The sequence below is a fragment of the Mastacembelus armatus genome, chromosome 10, assembly GCF_900324485.2.
Source record: "Mastacembelus armatus chromosome 10, fMasArm1.2, whole genome shotgun sequence".
In the NCBI taxonomy this organism is placed as follows: Eukaryota; Metazoa; Chordata; class Actinopteri; order Synbranchiformes; family Mastacembelidae; genus Mastacembelus; species Mastacembelus armatus.
Window position 1 is genome coordinate 6,486,142 of NC_046642.1, and position 22,119 is coordinate 6,508,260.

At 40.0% G+C, this 22,119-nt stretch overlaps 1 protein-coding gene across 1 annotated transcript in view; it reads left to right on the top strand.

The window, feature by feature from the left end:
- The first annotated feature begins 458 nt into the window (after positions 1 to 458).
- slit3 (slit homolog 3 (Drosophila)) overlaps positions 459 to 22,119 on the top strand; it is a 212,868-nt gene continuing 191,207 nt past the window's right edge. Inside the window, exons 1-3 of the mRNA XM_026330723.1 lie at positions 459 to 649; positions 13,375 to 13,446; positions 19,032 to 19,103. Coding sequence (XP_026186508.1) covers positions 459 to 649; positions 13,375 to 13,446; positions 19,032 to 19,103 — 335 coding nt within the window. The remainder of the gene's footprint in view (positions 650 to 13,374; positions 13,447 to 19,031; positions 19,104 to 22,119) is intronic.

Below are 22,119 nucleotides of genomic sequence, written 5' to 3' on the forward strand. Positions count from 1 at the left end.
ATGTTCCTTGCAAGGAGGCTCCAGCCCAGCTGAACATTATCACCTTGGAAAGTTTGGTCTAATAACTTTGTGTCGGGGAGTTTGTGAATGGGGAGCATTGGGTGCTGGTGCTGATGCTTTTACGCAACGTGTTGAGTGACGCACGGTTAGATGTTTTTTAAGAAAACATTTTTCCTTTAAGTGTCAAATCATAAGCCCTATTTTCTTTCTTCTCTCCAATGGCAAAGGAGCGTTTTAAGGAGATTCTGACTGATCGAGTGTCTTGAGAGAAACTTTGGCGAACTTCTGAAAGCGCGAACTTCATTTGATTTTGGCTTACATCACTTTTTTTTTTTAATTCTACCACACGGTCGAACGGCCTTTCTTGACCTTTTTCGGGATCCTTCCTTCCACAGCGTGTCTTTCCCCCCTGTGGATTTTCAATTAACTTGAGTTTGGAAGTAATTCCCGTGGATAATATGCCTCCGACCGGGCCGGAGAAACGTGCTGCGCTCTGCCGGGTTTGGGCTCTGGTGTTCACGCTGTTGGTGTGCGTCGCTTCAGTCAATGGATGCCCACACAAGTGCAGCTGCTCCGGGTCGCATGTGGACTGCCAGGGTCTGGGTTTGAAAACAGTGCCTAAAGGAATACCGAGGAATGCCGAGCGCCTGTAAGTGCCACTTCACCACAGTATAAGCAAATGTGTGTTGTCATCCGTCAATTAATATGAATATGAGCCGTGACCTTAACGCTCATTTACTCCCACAGTCAATGTCGTGCAGTGCATGTAAAACACGCTGTAGTCCAGAGACTCATTTTCAGAGTGAATGTTTGTTTTCTGAAAATTCAGATGTTGAATCATTGGTCACTGGACGTAACAAACTGCGTCTAAACTTCTTTTGGAAATGTCAGAGTTGAAACTTGTTCCTTTCAAGCTCCCAATCACCTCGTCATTAACCAGACTCTATGCAGAAATGAACACCTTTGTTATGAATGAGTCCCATGATTGTCCTGCTCTGCCTCTGCTGAGTGATTACACTGAAGGACATTTCAGCTGTGACCTGCAGTCAGGGATCATTGTAAGGCAGACCATCCATTTTAAAGAGCAACAGTCATGAATGATTTCTGTTTTGCCATAAAACACTTTGTCCTCCTGCGTCACTTCACACAGCTCAGAAACGTTTAGCAGTTTTGTTGCTGAGAATTTTATCCCAGTGATTTAATTTGGGATGAAGTGAATGTTTACAGCAAGTCTGAGGAAGTGGATAGGAATTTATTACTGTTGTTGCCTGTTGTCCCCCCCCCCCATATGGCTCTATTGGTCATATATGTTACCAAATGTGTATGTGAAACTCCCCTGAAATTTACCAGTGACCACAGTGAAAGGAAGCAGTTAAGAAAACAGCCCTGAAGCAGCTTTTTGAGAGAGTTTTAAAGTTTTTGAACAGGTCAAAACACAAGGTGAGAAGAAAACAGCTCCTTAAATCTTTTGATGTTCCTCTGCACACATTTAGCCTTGAGACTTTCTGATCTTTTTGATAGTTTGTAATAGTTTTCACAGGTTTGTAAAGTTAAAGTAGATCCTCAGTGATTTGTGTGATTTCCAATGATTTTACTGAAGAATTACTTTCTATTTTTTTAACTTTGTGACGATTAGTTTTAAATGATATTCATTCCTAAAGCAGAGACAGGCCCCTGACAGACCCTGTCACCTTTAGCCTGATCTTGACACGTATACACCCCTGCGAACACACACATTGCCTTACAAACACACACCTATGCTGTTAAGGTATGGAAGCGATTATGCATGATAACGGAGCAGCCAAAAGCCCCACAGGGGATCACCAACAGACCTAATCCTGAGACAACAAACACAATCAGTAGGCTGGAGAGGTGGGGGCGGTATTTGCGTATGAATGTGGGGGGTACTGGTGCACAGGAACTTACACTTTGCATATGAGCATGCATTTTCAATTTTTATGTTTGTTTACATGTGTATGTTTGTGTTTCTGTGTCTGACTGTTTGTGCTGACTAATGTGACTGTGCTCATACATACTTGCATGTGTATGTATGAGTGTGAACAATGAACCCCATACCTCGTCTATCCCACAGGGTTGTTGTGACCTCCCAGGACCTGTTGGGTTTTACGCAGCAATCCCCCAAAGACATTTACACCCTAGGAAAATAAATAATTAGAACAGGCTGTGATGGGGAGGTGGGATAACAGGGTCCCCTGACTCTCGCCGGGGTCCCCGAGGTGGAATATTTTGGGTAGCAGTGCCCCCTCCCACTGCCATGACTGTAGAAACTATGTGTTTATGTTTCCCTGATTTATCCAGGTCAGTGTTTCAGCTGCGACTTTAGCCAAGAGCTGATCTTCTCCTCCCTCTCCTCTCTCGCCTGCCTTCATCTCTCTTTCTCTCAGCAGATATATTTTAGGGAGTCTGAGATGGGAAACATTAAAATGGATGAGATTCCAGTTCTAAAGGTTACAGCAAATGTGAACCTTCTTAGGAAGGAGAAATAAGCATTATTGCCCTGAGCAGGGATTTTGGTTGTCAAATCCATGTGGACGACACATTCTAGTAGAGGAAAAATGCCACGGTGTGAGGAAAAACATGGGATTCTTTTTTTATCAAAAATGTTTTATTGATATTTTCTTAATTATTCTATTATAACAACCAAAATTAAATGAAACATTTATGAAGATTTCCGACACATTTTATGACAGTATGAGTGGTCATCTGCATTGCTTTGTCACAGACAACTCAGTTTACTTATGTTTATTGCAAATCTAACAAGACACTGTTTTGCCCAAAGTCCTATGAAAAAGAACTAGCAGTGATCCAACTTCCATTCCCGTTTCAATGTCAGTAGTTCACCAACTACACTGACTCATCACCACATGCAGGAGGATTCCACAGAGAGGAGCATTTACATTAGTCTCTTCACAGCAGAATACTGTGGCACAAGACCACAAGCTATTTAGCACCAAGGGACAAAACTTTCACCTTATCTTGAGTAGAAAATCTTTTCTGGCTACTTTATCACTCTCTGAGCCACATGTACTGAATCAGAGAAATTCAGGCTGAATGTTGAGATTACTGAAAACAAATGTAGAGAATCACTAAGTGCAGCAGAAGAACATGGCACAGGTTGAAGGAAATTTAATTAAAAAAAAAAGACTGTTTCATGATAAAATCATTCTAGGACACACTAGTAAATAACACAAAAATATACATAGATTAGATTGATTTTTTTTGGTTTGTTTTATAGAAGGAAATCAATAAAGTTGGAGAATGGTTGACACTGTAAAGAGTAAAAACCATCATCATGATCTGTTAAACAAGTTAGTCCCTGCATCCTCTCCTTATTATAGTATAAGTTTGAATCTAGTTCACTTCCACCATCTCCATAATTAAAGAGGGAGCATTAATCTCAGAGTCCAGCTGTCACCACTGCAGAATAACCTCTTTTAAAAACCTGTTTTCATCACTATTGTAAACAGAGCATTTGCAAAGGTTAACAAGAGAAAAACAGTTGTGGCCTGAACTGTTCACTCAGCGTAAACAGACACACATATACTCACAGCCAGCCTCGCAGATTACCTCAGGCCAGTCAATTCTATAATGTCCTCCTTGAGAAGCCACTTGAGACCTCATTTGCATCTAATTTGAGTGGAGGGTTTTGGGGGGAGGCTTAACAGGCTTAACAAGGCTGGGGAAAACGAATTGGAACACAGGGATGGCTTTTCTCTCCTGGGTCCAATTCACACCTGCCCTACAGGGACCGCATACACACACCCTGGAGTGTTGATTTTTAGACATGAATTCTGAACTGTTGCCCCAACCGCTGTGAAATGTGGGGAAATTGAATGCAGTTCTCTGGAGCCGGGCTTCAATTGTTTCAGCTGCACTCTTTGTGTTAAAGTGGGTTTGTGAGTGTATGTATGTGGTTATATATCTATACTTTAAGTTAGTGTGTGTTAGTGATATCAGCTTTTGTGTGTAGCATGTTCGATCACATCTTATATATATATGTGTGTGTGTGCTGTAGGTCATGCGGTTTATGTGTGTATTTCCAGTTGAATGAGTTCACTGCTGGAAGCGACAAACTTCCAGAGCCTTTACACAAACTTTTTCTGATGTTAACTGCTTATTTTTCTCTTCTCTCACTAACAGCACTTTGAGGAAATTTTGGAAAGTTTTTTACGAGTAACACCTTCTCTGCTTTCTCTGGCCTTGTCTGGCACTTTCTCTTTTTATTGCCCTTGCCTTCTTTTTACATCTTATCCATTTTCCTCATCACCCCAACTTCTTTTTTTTTTACCTTTGTGTTTTTTTTTTCACCCTTACCTCACACCCTCTTCTTACTGAAGTCTTACTCACTCCCCATCTTCTCTCCGCCACCCGCTCTTTGACCGCCACCTTCCTCTCCAACACACACACACACAGTCACTCACACACTTTCGACTTGCCAGCAGCATCTCTCCAGTAGGGTTTTCACAGCTTCCATTTCCTTTCAGTGCGCCAACCTACCACAGTGCACACAACAGTAAGATCCTGCTGCTGTGTGTGTGTGTGTGTGTGTGTGTGTGTGCGCGCGTGTGTGTGTGTGCGCGCGTGTGTGTGTGTGTGTTTCTGTGCTTAAAACAGACACACACAAACACTCACATGTTCCAGCCAGCTTCTGGCTCTTATCAAAGCTTTGTGTTGATTGGTCAGTGGACTCCGAAACCACCACGCCCTCAGCTATGAAACGACATTCCATGGTGGGACTGGAATCTTTTTGTGTGTGTGTGTGTGTGTGTGTGTGTTGTGTGTTTGTGGAAGTGTACGATCATTCAGTACTGCGTTGCTAATCTGTGCATGTAGAAGAGCAGCAAATTTTATGCTGACACAGTTCCCTCCCCCTAAATTTAGAATAATTTGATTGGATCAAGAACAATCTGTAATCACTGAAGTACTGTGGTGTTCGCTTCAGTTTTTGCCAAGTTTTTTTGCAGCTGTGTCCTGAGAAAATGCCTGAAGTAACTGCAAATAATATTGTGTTGTGTACAATTGCTAGCCACACCCAAGCTGTGTGATAAGTTAAAGATGTAATCCAGCCATTTTGATAATTCCCCTGTATTTTAGCCAGATATGCTGCCCTGGTACTCTTCCCACTTGCGAGGAAACCAGGGAGCTAATTAGTGATCTATTTTTGTTTGTGCAGTATTTCTGCATATGTCCACTACTTTGAGGAAAGTATCAGATGCTTTGGTAACTACTGAATCAAGCCATGATTCAAGAAATTACTGTTATCGTGGGTATGATGGTGATGTAATGCATCTGAGGAGCAGCCGAGTGTTATGGCTCTAGCAGACAAGTCTAAATTAAGAAGTAAAAACCGCAGTGAGCTTGCTGTTTCTAAACAGCCTCTTAATGTCACGCCTGCAGCCATCTCATGACAAGAATCTTGTTCCCTTCCAACTACGTTTGACTCAGTTATGCCAAATCGCAATAATGAGGATAACTGATATTTAGACCTCTATTCTAGGTCAGTGGGTGATGTTCTGTTCAGTTTCTCCAGTTTGCGGGTAGTTGACCTTTCTTTATAATGACTGAAGTCTGCCAGCGAGGCAGCTAGCTGGCACTGACAGTGGGCACTGCCTTTCTGGGAAAATGAGCAAATTGGACACTACATTAAAACATGCACATAACACACATGCTGTACATGCAAACAACAAATGTTACACACTGGGGAAGAGGCAAAGGCACAAATTAGGACCCTCACTGACAAAGTACACTTTTAAGCCTTAGCCTTACCTGTGCCAAACTTTAACCCAACCTCATTCTGAACTTAATTCTTAATTGTGTTTAGAGCGTTCTTAAACGTACCACAGTACATTGTATCAAAACTATCGCCGAGCTCAACTGAGTGGTCAGATGATCAAACATGTTGTAACCAGGCCACCAGTTAACCAGACGACCTAAATCATTTTATTTGGAGAACAAACTACACCTGAAATTCCTCAGAAGAAAACTGTGCTGAAAGGACAGACCATAAAAAGGTCTCTTAACTGTGATGGATGTTTGCACTGAAGAATGTGGGTGATTTTTTTCACAGTTTGCCTTCATTTCCTCTTTAAGGTCTTGCTAACCTGGGGGATGGTTTGAAATCAGTTTACCTGAGTGTCTGATGATGGTACAACATTACAAGATGTCAGCAGTGAACTCTATGTATAGAGTAGCATTATTACAGATAGGAATGATGACCTGATGGACAAAACTGCTAATATAAGGCTCTGGTTGTATAAGACTGTGATTTTCTTGCAACAAGATTATGAAATAGTGAAGAGCAGCCAACATGTTCTCACTCTGAAGGCCTGAAAATGGGTTCCCACAAAGAGAAAAATAAAATATTCCACATGAAAATACATATACATGCATGGAAACACACAGGAGAACTTAGGCATGCAGCCACACACATAGAGTACTCTCTCGTCATTAAGCAGGCACACGCTCACATACACACACAGTATATGAGCCACACAGTGCACTCTTGCTTTTTTTAAAACATGCGGTTGTATGGAAAGTTTGACATATCAGAAGAAAAAAATCCCATGTCATGTAGAAATACTGCTCCAAGACACAAATGACCTTCTGTGACTTTCTGCTGAAACAGAAGCCATCAGACCAGAGGACTTCAGAGTGTGTGTTGTACCGTAACGCCTGTGTGGAGTTTGGAGTTGTTTGATTTTAACAAGCTTTGCAACTGTTTTGTTAGGCCACTGTCACCAAAGCAACACGTTATATCCTTTCTGTGGGGACTTTCTTTTCTCAGTGTGTGTTTCGGTGCGTGCCACTGCACTATATGTATATTCATATTCGTGTGCATGAGGCAGTGCTTGTTATATATATGTACAGTGTTAGTGTGACTGACAATAACCTTTTCCCCCTTCCGTCCACAGTTCATCAGCTAAGCATAATGCCACCAGCGGTTTATGTCAGGCTGGCAGCTTTTGGAGAAAGTGGTCACTGCATGTGTGTGTTTTGCCATCTTTCTGTCTCTCTCAGGCTTTGTCTCTGTCATTCACATTTTCTGTCTCTCATTTGCTTGAACTCTCGTTCACTCACTTTTTTTCTGATTTGGCCTCTGTTGAGGAAGCAGCAGTTCTTGTTCTTGTTGAGTGGACTCTCAGCAGCCAAATTACCCCTCCACCCCCACCCCCAGCTCCATCCCATTCAATTAGAGTACAGCGGTAGTAAATCTAGACAAAAGCAATGCAGCCCTATAAACTCCAGCAAAGAACAGAGCTAACCAAATACAGTGGTGGTTTATGGCCTTTCTGGCTTGTGACACTAAAAGAAAGGGATGCTTGCAGGCGACTCCCTAATGTGGTCAAGCCTGCGTGGTTAACAGCAACACTAAACTATGAATTTGCTGAGGTTGAGTGGCATTAACATTCAATAGAACTTATGAGGGAGAGAGAGAGAGATGGATTGTGACAGACAGAAAACAAAGAAAGAAATGATGAAATAGAGGAGAGGCACATCACTCCCACAGATTTCAATGGGGATTAGAAATGATCTAATGCTAAAACACAAATAGAAACGAAGGCAAAACAATCGACAAGGGGTGAAAAAAATACTCAGAATTGCAAGAAATTCTAAATTGAAAATTAAATTGAGTCTGAGTTGAAGAACTAGAGTACTGATGAAGCAGAGGGAAATGCACTGTGCATCATTCAGGAAGGATTCCCCTTTATGGACTTAGAGTGAATGTCCTTGGGTTTGCTGTAGGGGAAACATTTTACTGACTCCTTTTTCTCACTCCTCTGTCCCCTCTCTTTTTAGGGAAAGAAGTTCTTCTACCTTTTGTTTAGTTTGTCTTAGCATTGTTAGCATTCTGGACGTTCTAAATGTCTAGTAGAAGCCAGCAGCTTATTTGTACAAACAAAGATTTTTTTTTCATAGTGACAAAAGTGTGTTAAGATAAAATGTTAAATGTCAAGTGTCAGAATGTTAGTGAGAAGCATGCATAGCCTACACAAGGAACAATCTCCAACAGTGGGATCAGCGTCTTGCTGTAGCAGCTAGAAACCCATCCCACCAGGCAAACCTTTATCTTCCAAACAGATTTCTTTCAGCTGTTTGCAAACGTTTGCTTCTGCTGTGTAAATTCTAAAGTGGCTGAATTTGATGGCTGTCAACATCTACATGCACGTGATAAGGTAGCCAATAATTTTAGCTCTAGTTGAAATTCAGAGGTAAAGATGGGTTTAATCTGATTATCTATGTCTGCATGTGTGTATAACTACATAACAGATGGTTGACTGTGGGTGCATGTGGGTGGGTGCATGGCGGAAAGGAGCTTTGGGCTGGGGAAAGGGAAGTACAGATGAGTGGAGTCAATGACAGATGTCATTTTAAAAAAGGACGTGACCTGTCCGTACTCGAGTGTGTTTGTAGGGCATTTTCCATTCATGCTTCTGCACCAAATCTCCAAGTGATGTGTGTCCCAGAAAGCAGTCCTGTAATAGGAGAGAGTTCACTACCCATTAGCATCTCTATGACAGAGATTCAAAACAGCAGTGAATGGTTGCACAGGAGAATAAATGTTCCTGACATTTTCCAAAATGTGTTGTAAACTTTTGGAGACAATATATGGTCTATAAATGCAGACAGAGGCCAACATGTCATTCTTTTGAATGCTTTCCATAATAATCCCTTTATATTGTAATCTTTTGTCTTTCTGGCACAAGGAACAGTGCAACTCATTTTGACAATCATGCTATATTTTTGTAACCACTGATTCTATATCACTCTGCCAGTTGATTCTTACAATCATTTTGGTGTCTCCATCTTTTTCTGATCTGCAGACACAATCACTGAATTAGATGCCTGTTAGTGTTTCAAAATTACTTCCAGTAAAGGTTACAGAGGCCAACTCCTTCTCTTACACATTTGTTGGAATTATGCTTATCTTGCTACATGTGCAGAGGAATTTTTAGTTTAATTGAACCAAATTTCAACTCATTGCCAAAGTTGATGTTTCATTGGGTTTTCATTGACAAAATCTTTTAATGTATCAGTTTCCTGGTCCTTGCATTTTAGGCATCAGATCAAGCAGGATTACAATGAATGAGATTATAGAATTTAAGGATTTTTATCTATCATATCCAAACAGTTGGATATGAAATGTCTACACTGAAGAATAGTTTTGAAGGAGCTTGACACTTACCCCTTGCCCCTGACAGACGCATTGAAGAGTGTGGAGCTCAGAGGAAAAGGAAGAAGGCAATTAGGATTCCTTGCGTAACTGGGAGATTTAGAGAGCGAAATTGAGCATACCTATCTCAGGGAGAGAAGGATGGCGAGCAAGAAAGGAGAAATGAGAAAGTGAAGCGGTACAAGAGCTTTGTAGAAAATAACAGGAGATTAGGACAGGAAGTGAATGCATTCGGAAATGAAGCGTTGGGCAGAGAACAACAAGGGATGAAAGGGAAAGGATGGAGGGATAAAGAGATAAGGAAGCAGTGCCTAATACAGTGAACGGAAAAAGTGGAAAGAGGAAACGTCACAGTGTCAGAGTCAGACAGAGGGAGAACTGGGAGAGGAAACAGTTTGCAGTCCTTAGTTATTCTTCATTGTTGTCCGTGATAGAGGAAAAAAGAGGGCAAAGGTCAACAAAACAAAAATAAGACAGATTGAGATGAGGGTAGGAGCAAAAGAGACACAGCTGACTGATCCACAACCTGATACTTGTCAGACATTTTCGATCATGTGCTCTTTGAATATTTCATTGTTCACCACAGTAGTGGTCAGTCCAACTCATTCTCATTGAGCCCCTGAGACTTTGTCACCTGAGCTATCATTTGTTTAACATTCAACTCCATTTATTTCTGTGTTTTGTTTCTCAGCCCGTTAATAAACCTGAGCCAGCCAGGTTCACTGTTTTCAGTGGGCTGGGGATGAGATGTGTCAGGGAACTGTCTGTGCCTGTGCCTGTGTGTGTGCGCGTGTGCGTGCGTGCGTGCGTGTGTGTGTGTGTGTGTGTGTGTGTGTGTGTGTGTGTGTGTGTGCATGCGTGTGCATGCACGTGCATGCGCCTTGTGTTGTATGGTATATTAATTCCCTGAACACCTGCTGTTTGCATTCTTGTCTTATCCTGCACACCTAACCTCTGTCTGCAATGGAAACAAACAGTGTTAGGGCTTTTGTTAGTTGTCTGACTGCCAGCTGGTCAGTTAAATTTAAAGCTAAGTTAAGCTTTATAGGTGGGTGGGGTTGATACCCAAGCTTCAGCAGACCAGGTGCAAAAAAATGACTGCCTCACCAACTTTATGGCACTCAGGTCCTCTGGAGACCTAATTTTGCTCAGTGCTTTACCAGCTAATAAAGCTTATCCTTTTCACTGGCTGTGTCGTTTAAGTTTAGGAGCAAAGCATTTCTTTTTAGTAAATTTTAGTTAAGAGTATGATGGTTACCCAGTATGACCTGGTCTTTTCTCAAATGTGTTTTTCTAAGCTCATCTTAACATTCAACACTCTCACTACCTTTATCGTGGCAAAAATGAACGTACCGTATCCTGTAAAAGTACTTCAGGCTGTGCATTTTATTTAGCTCAGGTTTATTAGTGGCTTTAGTGATAGGCAGGATTAGGTCTTCAAGTTCACAATTTCTTGTTGCTGCTCTGATTCCTCAAGAAACATATGAAATTTGTCAAGGGGAATAAATAGCACATTCATATTTATGTGATATGTGAAATGTCACAAATGACTAAAAGTTGCTTTTATTTCCAAATTCTTAACTGTCAATTTGTGTAGTTTTCATTTGAGAGTGGCCTTGACTTTCCCAGTGATGTTAGATCAGGCGACACCATCTCTCCACCTGGCCCTGTACCCCCACTGTTTGTTTGACTCCGCAGCGGTTTCCCTGGTGAGAGCAGAAGTTTCCACTGTGAACAAGAGAAAGATGGAGATAAGGATGGAGAGATTATAGGAGAAGGCAAAGAAAAAAGAGAAGGGCAGGAAAAATGTAGCCAACTGTACAAAAGTGAAAGATTGAGATAAAAGAGGAGAGATTAGGCAGAGAGAGAAAAACAGAGGAAGGCGAAGAAAGTGTTTAGTCAACTGTGAAACAGTGAAAGATAAGACACGAGAGATTGAGAGAGAGGGAGACACCTTAAAGGGGGAGATTAGAGAGGAAAAGAAAAAGTAGAGAGGGAGGCTGGGAACATGGCAGTGAAGGACTGACAGGTTGACATTAAAGAGCAGTGACTGGAGAAAGGAGAGAAGGGGTGGGGGGAGAAAAATGGAAAGATTATAGCCAAATGTGAAAAGATAAGGAGAGACCGACAGGGAGGAGAGGATGGAGAGAGGTAGAGTGAGCGGGAACAGAAGTTTTCAGATTGGATGGTACCTGAGAGTCTCAAAGGTGAATGGATACTTGAAATTGCAAATCAACAAGACAAAAAAGTTTCTTTCATCTTTCACAGAACCTCTTTCCTCAGGCTGAAAATGATAAATCAATGCTGTATTGACTTTTTAGAAGGCTGATCAAGGTGCCTTGCTTTCCGAGGTACTGGTAATTACACACACTGAAAGCCTGTGACAAGAAATTGCAGTCCAGTCTAGTCTGGATGATGGAATCTGATCTCTTAAATGTGCTGGCAAGGTAGATGACTCTCCAAATCATTGGGAATTTCATGATGTTTTGGTTTTACATTATGTGGGTTTATCCATGATTACAGTGACGGCAACATTGTCATGCCTCAAAGTTTCAGTGTTCATATTTGGAATTGAAAATACAAAATCATTTGTATTTTCATTTGTAATGGTGGAGAGGTGACACAGTGGCTTGACTACAACCAGACATGTTGTAATTTTACTGAACAGTTCTGTTGACTGCCTGGGTACAAGTTCACCCTGACAGACTGTAAAACTTTATTGAAAAATGTCAATGTTTTGGGTTATAAAAAGAGGAAAGTTGTTAGAGTCATTGTTGAAAATGAAATTTCACCTGGTGTGAAATAATGATCGCTACTGGGGCAACAATAACATGTCTTTGACCCCCAGGCAAATATAATTTGCACTATTCTCAGACTCTGTAGGCTATTAGACTCTCTTGATCAACTAGCTGCTCACTTTTTCTCCCTCCTGCCTTAGTTGAAAACAGCTGCCTGCTGTACCTGGAGGTTGGTGAGGGTGGTGAGAATGAACCACAACAATAAAACGCACCACAGAAATCAGGAAATCAGGAGTCATGTGTCAGTTTTACATGGATTTATCATTACAAGTGACCCCTTTCACATGATTGTGAAAATATTCCATTGTATTGGTCGAGATTTTGGAACTATTCATTATCATAGAGCTCTTTCAAGGACCCCTTGTGGACCCTGGCCTGAACCGCATTTTGAGCTTTGGGAAGCACTGCCCTCACCCACAGCAGCCCTCCCTGTCTAAAGCCAGGGTATGGCTCTTATTAGGCATCCTTGCCATGGCAGCTTGAGGAAGCCTTTTGAAATCTAATATGGTCTTAAATCAGATTTATAAATGTTTAGGTGTATTATGAAAAGCACACATGCCGGTTTTTGCCTTGGCAAAACTAAACTATGTGTGTGTATGTATGAGTTTGTGTGTGTGTGTGAGTGGGAGAGGCCAAGTGAAAGCTTACAGAAAGTTGTGTGTGTGTGAAATAGGAGAGAAAATTGTGTGTGTTGTCTGTGTGTTTTTTTTTCCTCGCCCTAATTCCTCCAGTGCGACAGCGATTCAATAAACAGCATACCCGTATAAAGGGACCAGTTTATACACACACACACTCAGGCAGTCAGTTCATATTGCAGTATGTATACATTGTGTACCCTTAGTTAAAACAGATTGAATGACAACCAGGAAACATGATAAGCTTTTAAACTCTGATGATGGAAAGAAAAAAAATGCCATCCTGTTTTTTTTTTTTTAAACTGGAAAATTTGCTTCTTGCTAATTCACAGCAGCAGGGGCCGTGTGTGTGTGTGTGTGTGTGTGTGTGTGTGTGTGTGTGTGTGTGTGTGTGTGTGTGTGTGTGTGTGTGTGTGTGTGTGTGTGTGTGTGTGGTTGTGCATGAATTTCTTAGTGCCTGTAAGAGTGTTTTTATGTTTTGATTTCTGTTTGTGTGTGTGTGTGTGTGTACGTGTGGTGTGTGTGGGGTATTCTCGTACTCTGTCTGATTGCCACATTTGCTGGTTTGACTGAGAACACACACACACACACACACACTTGCAGACACACACATGCAGTGTGGGTTCTTGCTTATGTTCATTTCCTTTTTAGCACATTTTATATTAAAACTGCTTTCAACACAGGCTGTACTATATTAAATTTATATTGTCAGTTGTCTAATCAGTAACCTCTGTGTTTTTCACTGTAGGGATTTGAACCGAAACAACATCACCAGAATCACTAAAGTCGACTTCTCTGGCATCAAGAACCTGAGGATTCTGTAAGTTTGTTTTCTTTCTTTGGACAGTTTTTGGTGCTAAACCACTGACTGCTGCTGAAATGACTCGACGATTGTCAAACCAAGTTATTTAGGTCCAAGACTGAATGTGTAATTTCAGTTTGTTCATTTTTATGTAGAAGATGGAAGATAATTGAGAAATGCCACATGTTTTCTTAATTCATTCATTTAGCAGCAACACTTGCATCACAAACCAAATAAAATAATGTTAGTGTCATCTGTCATCTTCGTCATCTATATAATTACTGGAGCATAACTATAACTAAAATGCCTTTGGAAAAGTTTTGACGGATTTAAATTAAGCGACATTAAGCGAACTGAAGCATTTTTTATGATCCCCTTCCATCACATTATGCAGTGCTAATTAAAACCTAGTTAGCTGCTAATTTAACAGCACTAAATTGGAATCCTTGTCAAAATTAAATGTTTTTTGTCTGTTTAAATACTTAAATTTCTCTTTTACTGTTATAACAAGCCACTGTCTCTTGTACAAAGTAAACTCTTTAGCAAGTACAGAAGATGACATTGTTTTATTGCTTGAGGAATTCTTCTTCGGGTAAATGTTGGGCTGTGCGTAAGTGTCGGAAGGACAGTGAAGTCAGTGATTTAGGCTCCATCTCCAACTCACAATCTGTTTTCTGTTATCCATGAAAACCATCTTTTCCTAACTTTTCCCACGTTTTTATCATCCAAACCTAACCAGAACATAACCTCAGAGAAAGGCTTTAATGATTTTAGAAGACACTGACACACAGTTTAATGTGGGGAAGTTGATAATATTATTATAGTAGGAGGTTAGTTGGATCTGTAGTATCTCATCCATCACAGACTCTGGTAGAACAACACTGCACTGTGTTGTTCATGAATCTTTGCTTTAATAGTAGAAGGCTAAAAGAGGGCACAGACAAATTCAAAGTCCATTGCAGGCAGGTTCAAATACAGGAGCAGAATACGTCAGGCTAAGGCAAAGTCCAGCTAAAGGTAAGGACACACAAAGTCTAACAGAGCAAAATGACTGGAAAGCTAAGGCAGGTACACATACCAGGCACCTTGGCACTGACAACAGAGGTAGTATAAAAGTGAGGCTGATGACGGAACAGTCTGCTGGTGTGCTAACGGGCAGAATAGTCAGGTGAGTAACCTGGCAGGAAGCAGGAGACCCAGCTGGTGAAGTTGAAGTCAAATGTAAAAGACATGATAATGTAACCAGGTCCAGGAAACAGACACTACCCTTAAGAAATATCCCAAAATTAGCTTGACTACTCTCTACCCCACCAAAACCTTAAAACTAAACTACACGAGGAAGAGATTCCAGTAAGAAGTGTTTACTGTAAGTACATTATGTTTCATCATTCACTGAGATAAGACAATCTGTACAGTCAAAGGTTAGAATGACAGTTATTACAAAGCAGTGATTCAGCAAATATTCACACATATTTCAGCAAATTCAACCACAGGAATGCACAGGAAGTATTTCAGTATGAGGACATCAGAATGCTTTTAAAGTAAGAAAGAAACAACAACCACCTTTGACATTCTTTATACATGCACAGATGGTATTTATATAAAATTGTTGACATATAATTAAATTTGAACCAATTGTTTTTAAAATAAAAATAAAACATTTTTTCACCTTCATTAACAAATACCAATGTACAGTCAGCTTAAAGGATGGGTTCACGTTTTATGTCGGTATGTACACTAACTGGGTTGTTGTTCACTGGTGCCTGTTAATGCATCATGTGTGTCCAGCCTGAACTAACATCATATTTCATAACTGCTGAACACTTATCAGTTCAGAAATTGTTCTGCTTTTGGGGGCTGAGAAGGGCGCTATCTAAAGGCAATGTACCAGCTGCAGACTGAACATGTAGCTGTCAGTCAACATGGACAAGTATGAATCTTCAGTAAGCATTGTGCCTGTGCAATATTTTATTCTCCTAAAAAAAAGAATTGGAAGACATGTTTTTAAGCCATTACTGATGTTACTCTTTCTTATACTACTCTAAAGAAGTGTGACTCCTCATCTCCTCTCAGCCACCCTAATTGACTTCAAGGACTCTAACTCTTCTGCCTCAAGTGGCTCAAATTTGTGTGTGTGTGTGTGTGTGTGAGAGAGAGAGAGAGAGAGAGAGAGAGAAGGCTGTAATAACTATAATCACAGCTGGCTGGCTGCATGCAGCTTTCCTCTTCACTCTTTTTAACCAGAGCAGCAGATAAAAATACACTCCCAGCACAAACTACGCTGATTCATGTGTGTGTTTGCATTTGTCAGTGCACTTGTTTAACTGTAAGGACTACTGTGGGCTTTGGAATTTATATGAGTTAATGTTTTAGGTGTAATCTGTGTGTTTGAGCAAAACAGAGAAAGAGAGAGAGACCTTTATTTGTGAGCATCCTGTGTATTGAGACACGGTGAGAAGCCCATAAGTCTACAGTGTGTGTGTGTGTGTGTGTGTGTGTGTGTGTGTGTGAGAGAGTGTGTGTGTGACTGCGTGCAGTGGGACAGCAGCTTATTTCATGTGGTTAGTGAACTGCTGTGACATTTCTCCACTCTAACTCTCTTAAAGAAATGGGGAGGAGATGGCTTGGGAAAAAGAGGAGATAGTCTGAGAAAGAACATACTCAGATACTTTTTCTCATGCGCACACTCACACACACACACACACAACATTGTTGCATATATTTATATATAAAGTGATGTACAAAAGCGTACACAGTCACAGTGAATTTATGTGTAGTCAAATAGGTATCTCACACATACACAAAAGTGCCTAGTACAGGGTTTCCTGGTCACTTACGCTTTACAAGCATCTCATGGGAAAACTTGCATGTGGTTTCACATTTCCAGCCTTCTTCCAGAAAAGACTAATAGCTGCAGACCAGGACCCCAGTCTGTACAAGCTAATAACTCTTTATGATTAGGCTTGTGATACATAATGACTTTTAAATATAATTTGAACTTTGTTACCCCCCCTTAACCCAACCTACAATATGCAGTTTGTGTTCAGGAAACAACATAATAATGTCACTTCAGGATTGTTGTCAACTTCTCATTGACCTGCTTGTACTCATTTAAATAGAAAACCATATATTTTACTTTGAATTTATTGATATTTAAAATCTTTAGTCATTATATTTGACCTCATTTAAGCACCTTAATCAGACTGTCTGCTGTAATTTGAATAAACATTTATTCATTATAAAAACACTTACTGTAATCCAGTCCAGCAGGCGATTTATTCTTTAATCTTAGCGGTCAGGCTGTCTTGCTGTAATCGCAGGCACAGCCCGTCTCTGCATGCATTCTACATGCGCAACACTTAGAGTAATATCTTTGGCAGCTTTGCTTTGCAAGATTTCTTCCAGATTGTGGCAAAATTGAATAATTCCAAACAAATTTAGATGTAGGTGAAAACCTATGCTCAATATTGAATATTTTGCTGGAGACAGTTAATGTGATTTCACCCAATATGTGTAAACAATAAGTGAAGTTAATATCCCCTGAAGTATTTCCTTATTTCCTTGGGAGGCCAAGCGCTCAGAGTTTGCCATAAGGTAGCATGACATCACTGTACTTTTCATAATGGTTGCTAAGACTTTCTAATATGGTTGAATGAAAGAGTTATTAGACACACCAGGCCCCCCACACATGAAATCAATACGTTCTCTCTTTTCTTCATCTCTCTGTCGATGACTAATGTTTGATACAAACCAATATAAAAACAATACCTCATCTGAAGAATGTGCCAGCATCCACTCCCCACACCCATGTGTTTGGCTTAAGATCCCTTGCTTTTCTAAACATCATTCAATAAATCACCCTGTGGTTGATACCTCATTTGGACAAATGGACTCTAATAGTTACTCAAAGTTATATCTTAAGGTAGCTTTCACCAGAGTTTATGAGATCTGTTCTATTGGGATGGAGAAAGTGCAGCTCAACTATAACAAACATCCTGGATTAATAGAAGGTTGGACTGAAATTCTCACTGATAGGCTGGAGTCAGCCACTGGGTAGTACATACATTTACATATGTGCCAGTGCAGATCATATACCTAACATATATATCATATACATATATATCATATACCTATGTTTCCACTTGTTTGATTTATGAAAGACTTTTTCTGGGTGTGAACCTATGCATTTTCTGTACTGTTGAATTTAGACCTGTCAGTGTGTGCTGGTCTCTGTTAGCTAAGTGGTTAGGCTTTTGACAGTTATTGTTTTTCTAAGGAATTGTTAATGGTGCAGCTGTTTTAAATTTATTTCCTCTAGAATTGTGTTATATGATATTTTTTCACCATATTTTTTTTAAATAAATGTGCAAATCCCTTATTAAATAAGAGAATAAGAGTGCATGCATATCTGTCTATGTGCATACACAAGTTATTTTCAATACATGTATGTTTGTGATTGCATGTTTGTTTGTAGGTCTGTAATCTTTTATCCATGTGCATGTTTGTGTCCGACAGATTTTCTGTGTTTGAATGTGTATTTCTGTAAAGAGTCAGTATGACAGACCATGGCTGCAATACAGCTACATGTCTAAACATTATCTTTGAAAGAACATTTAAAGCAGGGTCATGCCAAAACAACACAGCAGCCCAGGCAGTTTCTCTCCTGATACATTTCTTTTGTCTTTCTTTTTTACCTCTTATCTCTGTCGATCCTGTCGTTCTCAGTCTGTTTCTCCATGTCTCTGTCCTTGCTATTCTCCCTTCTTTCTGTCCTTTTCATCTATTTAAACCATCCTGTTGTCCTTCTTCTCTGATATTAGCCACTCTCTTCTGTCGACCTTCTCTACCTCTCTTCCCTCTCAAGAGATGTCACTCTTAACGTCTTCAGACAGCAAATATAAACACACATATCTGTGGATATGTTTTCTCTCCCTTTCTCTGTCCCATCTGGAAAACCTTAGATGGCCCCCAAAACATTAAAACCCTCACAGAGTAGAAAGGGAAAAAGGAATATTTGTTACGTTGGGAGTGCCAATGGAAAGACAGAAGAAAGGAGAAGATACTCTATCTACTGAAGCATAGAAGAGGGATGGGTTGTTAATTGTTTGTTTTGGCTTGCTAGATTGTGACATCTGTGAAATGCTGTATGTTCTAAACCTTTTAAACCTTTGGCTCATGCCAGATTCATTTGTTCAGCATGCTGATTGCTTGTTTAGACAACCAATCTTTAAAAAATACAAGTGTCTCTCTCAATGTTTGAAATCTCTCTTTTCCCTCTGGCAAGCAGCTGATTTGGCTGTTTGCACTGGCCAGAAAATTTGATTTAGTATGTGTTTCTTCCCCTTGTTTGAACCTACAGGAGATATTGGCTGTGGATAGATATTCCTAAATACATTGGTGTCCCTTAATTATTAAATCCAGTTATTTTAATGAAACTTTTAACACTAACTACATAAACTAAATTTGTTGCTGTAACTCCCTTGCCTTGACTGTCAGTCTCTTTCGCATCATATAGTATTTCTACTGGTATTTGGTTTGAATCCTGGATTTGTTTCTATAATGGCTGATGTTTTCTTTCTGTCTCTTTGTATCTGACACTTTAGGCATCTGGAGGACAACCAGATCAGTGTTATTGAACGAGGAGCCTTCCAAGACCTTAGATTGCTGGAGAGACTGTAAGTACCCTCTTTTATTGAGCTGTGTTGTGTGTGTGTGTATCAGAAACATGTGACATGTAACAAAATGGACTAGACACAAACCTGCATGCATACACACCTTCATAAACAAGTAGATATTTGACATCCTACTCATGTTTTTTTTTTTTTTTTTATCTTGTCAAAACTACACACACCTTTGACCTCTTGTTGCTGCCTGTCCATTCTGCTGAGCATATACGCACAGTGTGTACCTGCCCATCCACTTCACACACCATCTTGGAATCTGCCAAAGATATTGCCTTGGTCTATTTGTGTGTGTGTGTGTGTGTCTGTGTGTCTGAGGTCACACCAGAGCTCCAGTCAACAGAACTGTGGTGTCAGTGCACACCACAACACTTCCCACACACACACCTGCATGTTTATAACTGTGCTGGAGGAATGACAGGCAGACGGCTTTGCAGGAGGAAGGAAGATGTTCTTCCGTGTTTCTGATATAAAAAGTGTTTATGATTCTGTAGCATGAGACAAGGCAGAGTAACATACTTTGTGTTGTCAGATGTTAATTCCTGATTTTTACAGCTGTTTTTGTTGGCGCCTTTCAGGTGATGTAACACTTTCTGGGTCTTTGAGGTCTTCATCTGATGAGAGCATTTAGGACTTGGCTGTCTTAGCAGTGTTGGATTCATGTTGCTGTACTTGGGCATGAGCTGAATATTTCTTCAGTGACATGCCTGTTCAGTTTAGTTTTCAGATAATGTTATCTTATTAATTATCTAAGCACCAAAAAGTATTTCATTTGCCACTGTCTTTCCACAATCTAATTCCATCGGGTCATAATGTCAACTGTGGTAACGTAAAGATGAGACGCAGCTGTGTAATTACGAAAAACGATGAGTTTTCTAGAGTTCTCTCTCCAAATCACCCTGAGACTCTTTCTTTTGCTGAGGATACTCTCTTGACTTGCGGGTTTTGCATGTAAATTTCTCCTTGACAGTCAGATGGTAACAAACTGCAGACAAACAGTAGGACGACAGAGAGAAAAAACATTTCAATCGAGGTTAGAGTTGGACTTAAGAGACACTGAGTGGCAGCAACATATGTATCTTGTCTTTAAATGGAGATCACACATCCAGCAGTAAAAGTGTGAGGTTATGTGCTGCTTTAATGTTAAAAGGCTCTGTAATCCAGTGTGTCAGGAAGGATCAGAGGTTAAGAGTGAGGCGGTGGAGAGGTTGTGTGTCACAATTCACACAAGAGACGGCAGTGAAACTAGTTTTGTGCCACACTGTTTATTTGAGCGTATTTTAAAATTGCATGTCAAAATGAAATACATGCCACAGCAGAAAGTATGACTCACTGCACTTTACCTACAGTCACTCCAAGAAAAAAGTGGATTTTCCTGTTAAAGTAGAAAACACAGCTTTAGTGAAATCATGATGGCCCTGGATGATATATTTTACTTTCCTGATAGTGAAACGCTTTTTAAAATGCTTAGTTGATAGGTCTCTGATGTTTTGCCTGTCAGGGTGAAGGGTTAGGGGTTAGAGGTCCTGGTGCTGAATCTGTGTGATTTATCAAGTCACAATGTGAAAAACATGGAGCTTATATAGTCATGGCTTGGGCAAGGATATTTATAAAGTCACATGTTTAGGCATTTCACATTTATGAGGTCATTTTTAAAAAGCAAAATGGCCTGAGAGATGGACTGAAATGGCAGGACTGGCAGTTTTTTGTGCTGCATGTAAGTTATAACCAACATACTTTGCATAGCAAATTAGGAGTTTTGGTTTTTTTTTTTTGTTGTTATTTAGTAAAAAATGTACAAAACTTCTGGGTATTGAGATGGTAACCCAGTGAGATCACTAAACCTTTTTTATTGTAATTCATTCTAATATATTAATCTTGTAATTTTCCAAATTGCATAAATGTCCTGCCCATAGACTTGTGGACTGGTAATATTTCAAAGTTTCCATGAAAAAGAAACTTGTCATTAATATTTGAACACACACAAAGACTTCTTCTATTAAAAACCGTGACTGTTTTGTGAACGAACATCTTAAAATGACTCATAACTGTAATAGTAGCTGGTCATGCTCTTTATTTTCATACCAGCAGTTATTTTCTAGGAGCAGGGTTCAATTATTTGAAATGGCGAATATCTCTTTTTGGACTGCAGCTCTTTTTCCATTGGTGCACACAGGAGTGAAAGTCATGGTCTTATTATCATTATCACAGGGGTTAAAAGGTTGGTGTCTGTCTCTTCTCTAGCACAGATTCTGCTTTGTGACCCTACAACCCTCCACCTTCCTTTTCTTTTTCCCTACCACGTCGCGTTTCTCAGCCAAATGCTTTAGTAGCTTGATAACACTTTCACTCCCTCTCCTCACACTGTCCTCATCTATCTCTAGCTGCCACCAACACTACCCTACTTCTATACACTCACACATAAGCAGACGCATCTTTCGCCCTTACGCACTTCATCTTTCTTTCTCTTTACACGCACATGTATTTATGTTGGTTGACACTATTCTTTCACTCTCTATCTTCTACTGCTTCACATTTCTTTGTAAAACATTGTCGTGTTCAACCTTAGCAAAGAATTAAGTTGTCTCAAACTTTTTTCTGACAAATAATGAAAACCAACACCAACCGTTGCTTTTAAAAAACATTGTGCATGCATATTGTAGAAATAAATAAATATTCATTGGTGTATAAATGCAGACACCCAACTAGCAAGTATGCAATGAATCTGAACACCTTTCTCCCTAATTGTGCTTTTTAGAATATATATTTTAGAATCACATGGTCTCTAAATTGTGCTGTTGATCTCAAGACTGAAACTGACAGCACGTTTTGTCATTTTTTACTTAATAAATCTTACAATGCATTTCTCTCATGATACGGAAAATGTTTATATTGGCTACATGAAGGCTGGATTCAAGAATCCAAAATCAGCACTTACTTTTTGTCACGTTTTGTCCAATTCTAAAAGAAATGCTGCTTGGATACACATTACATGTGGCTTTTTTATCAT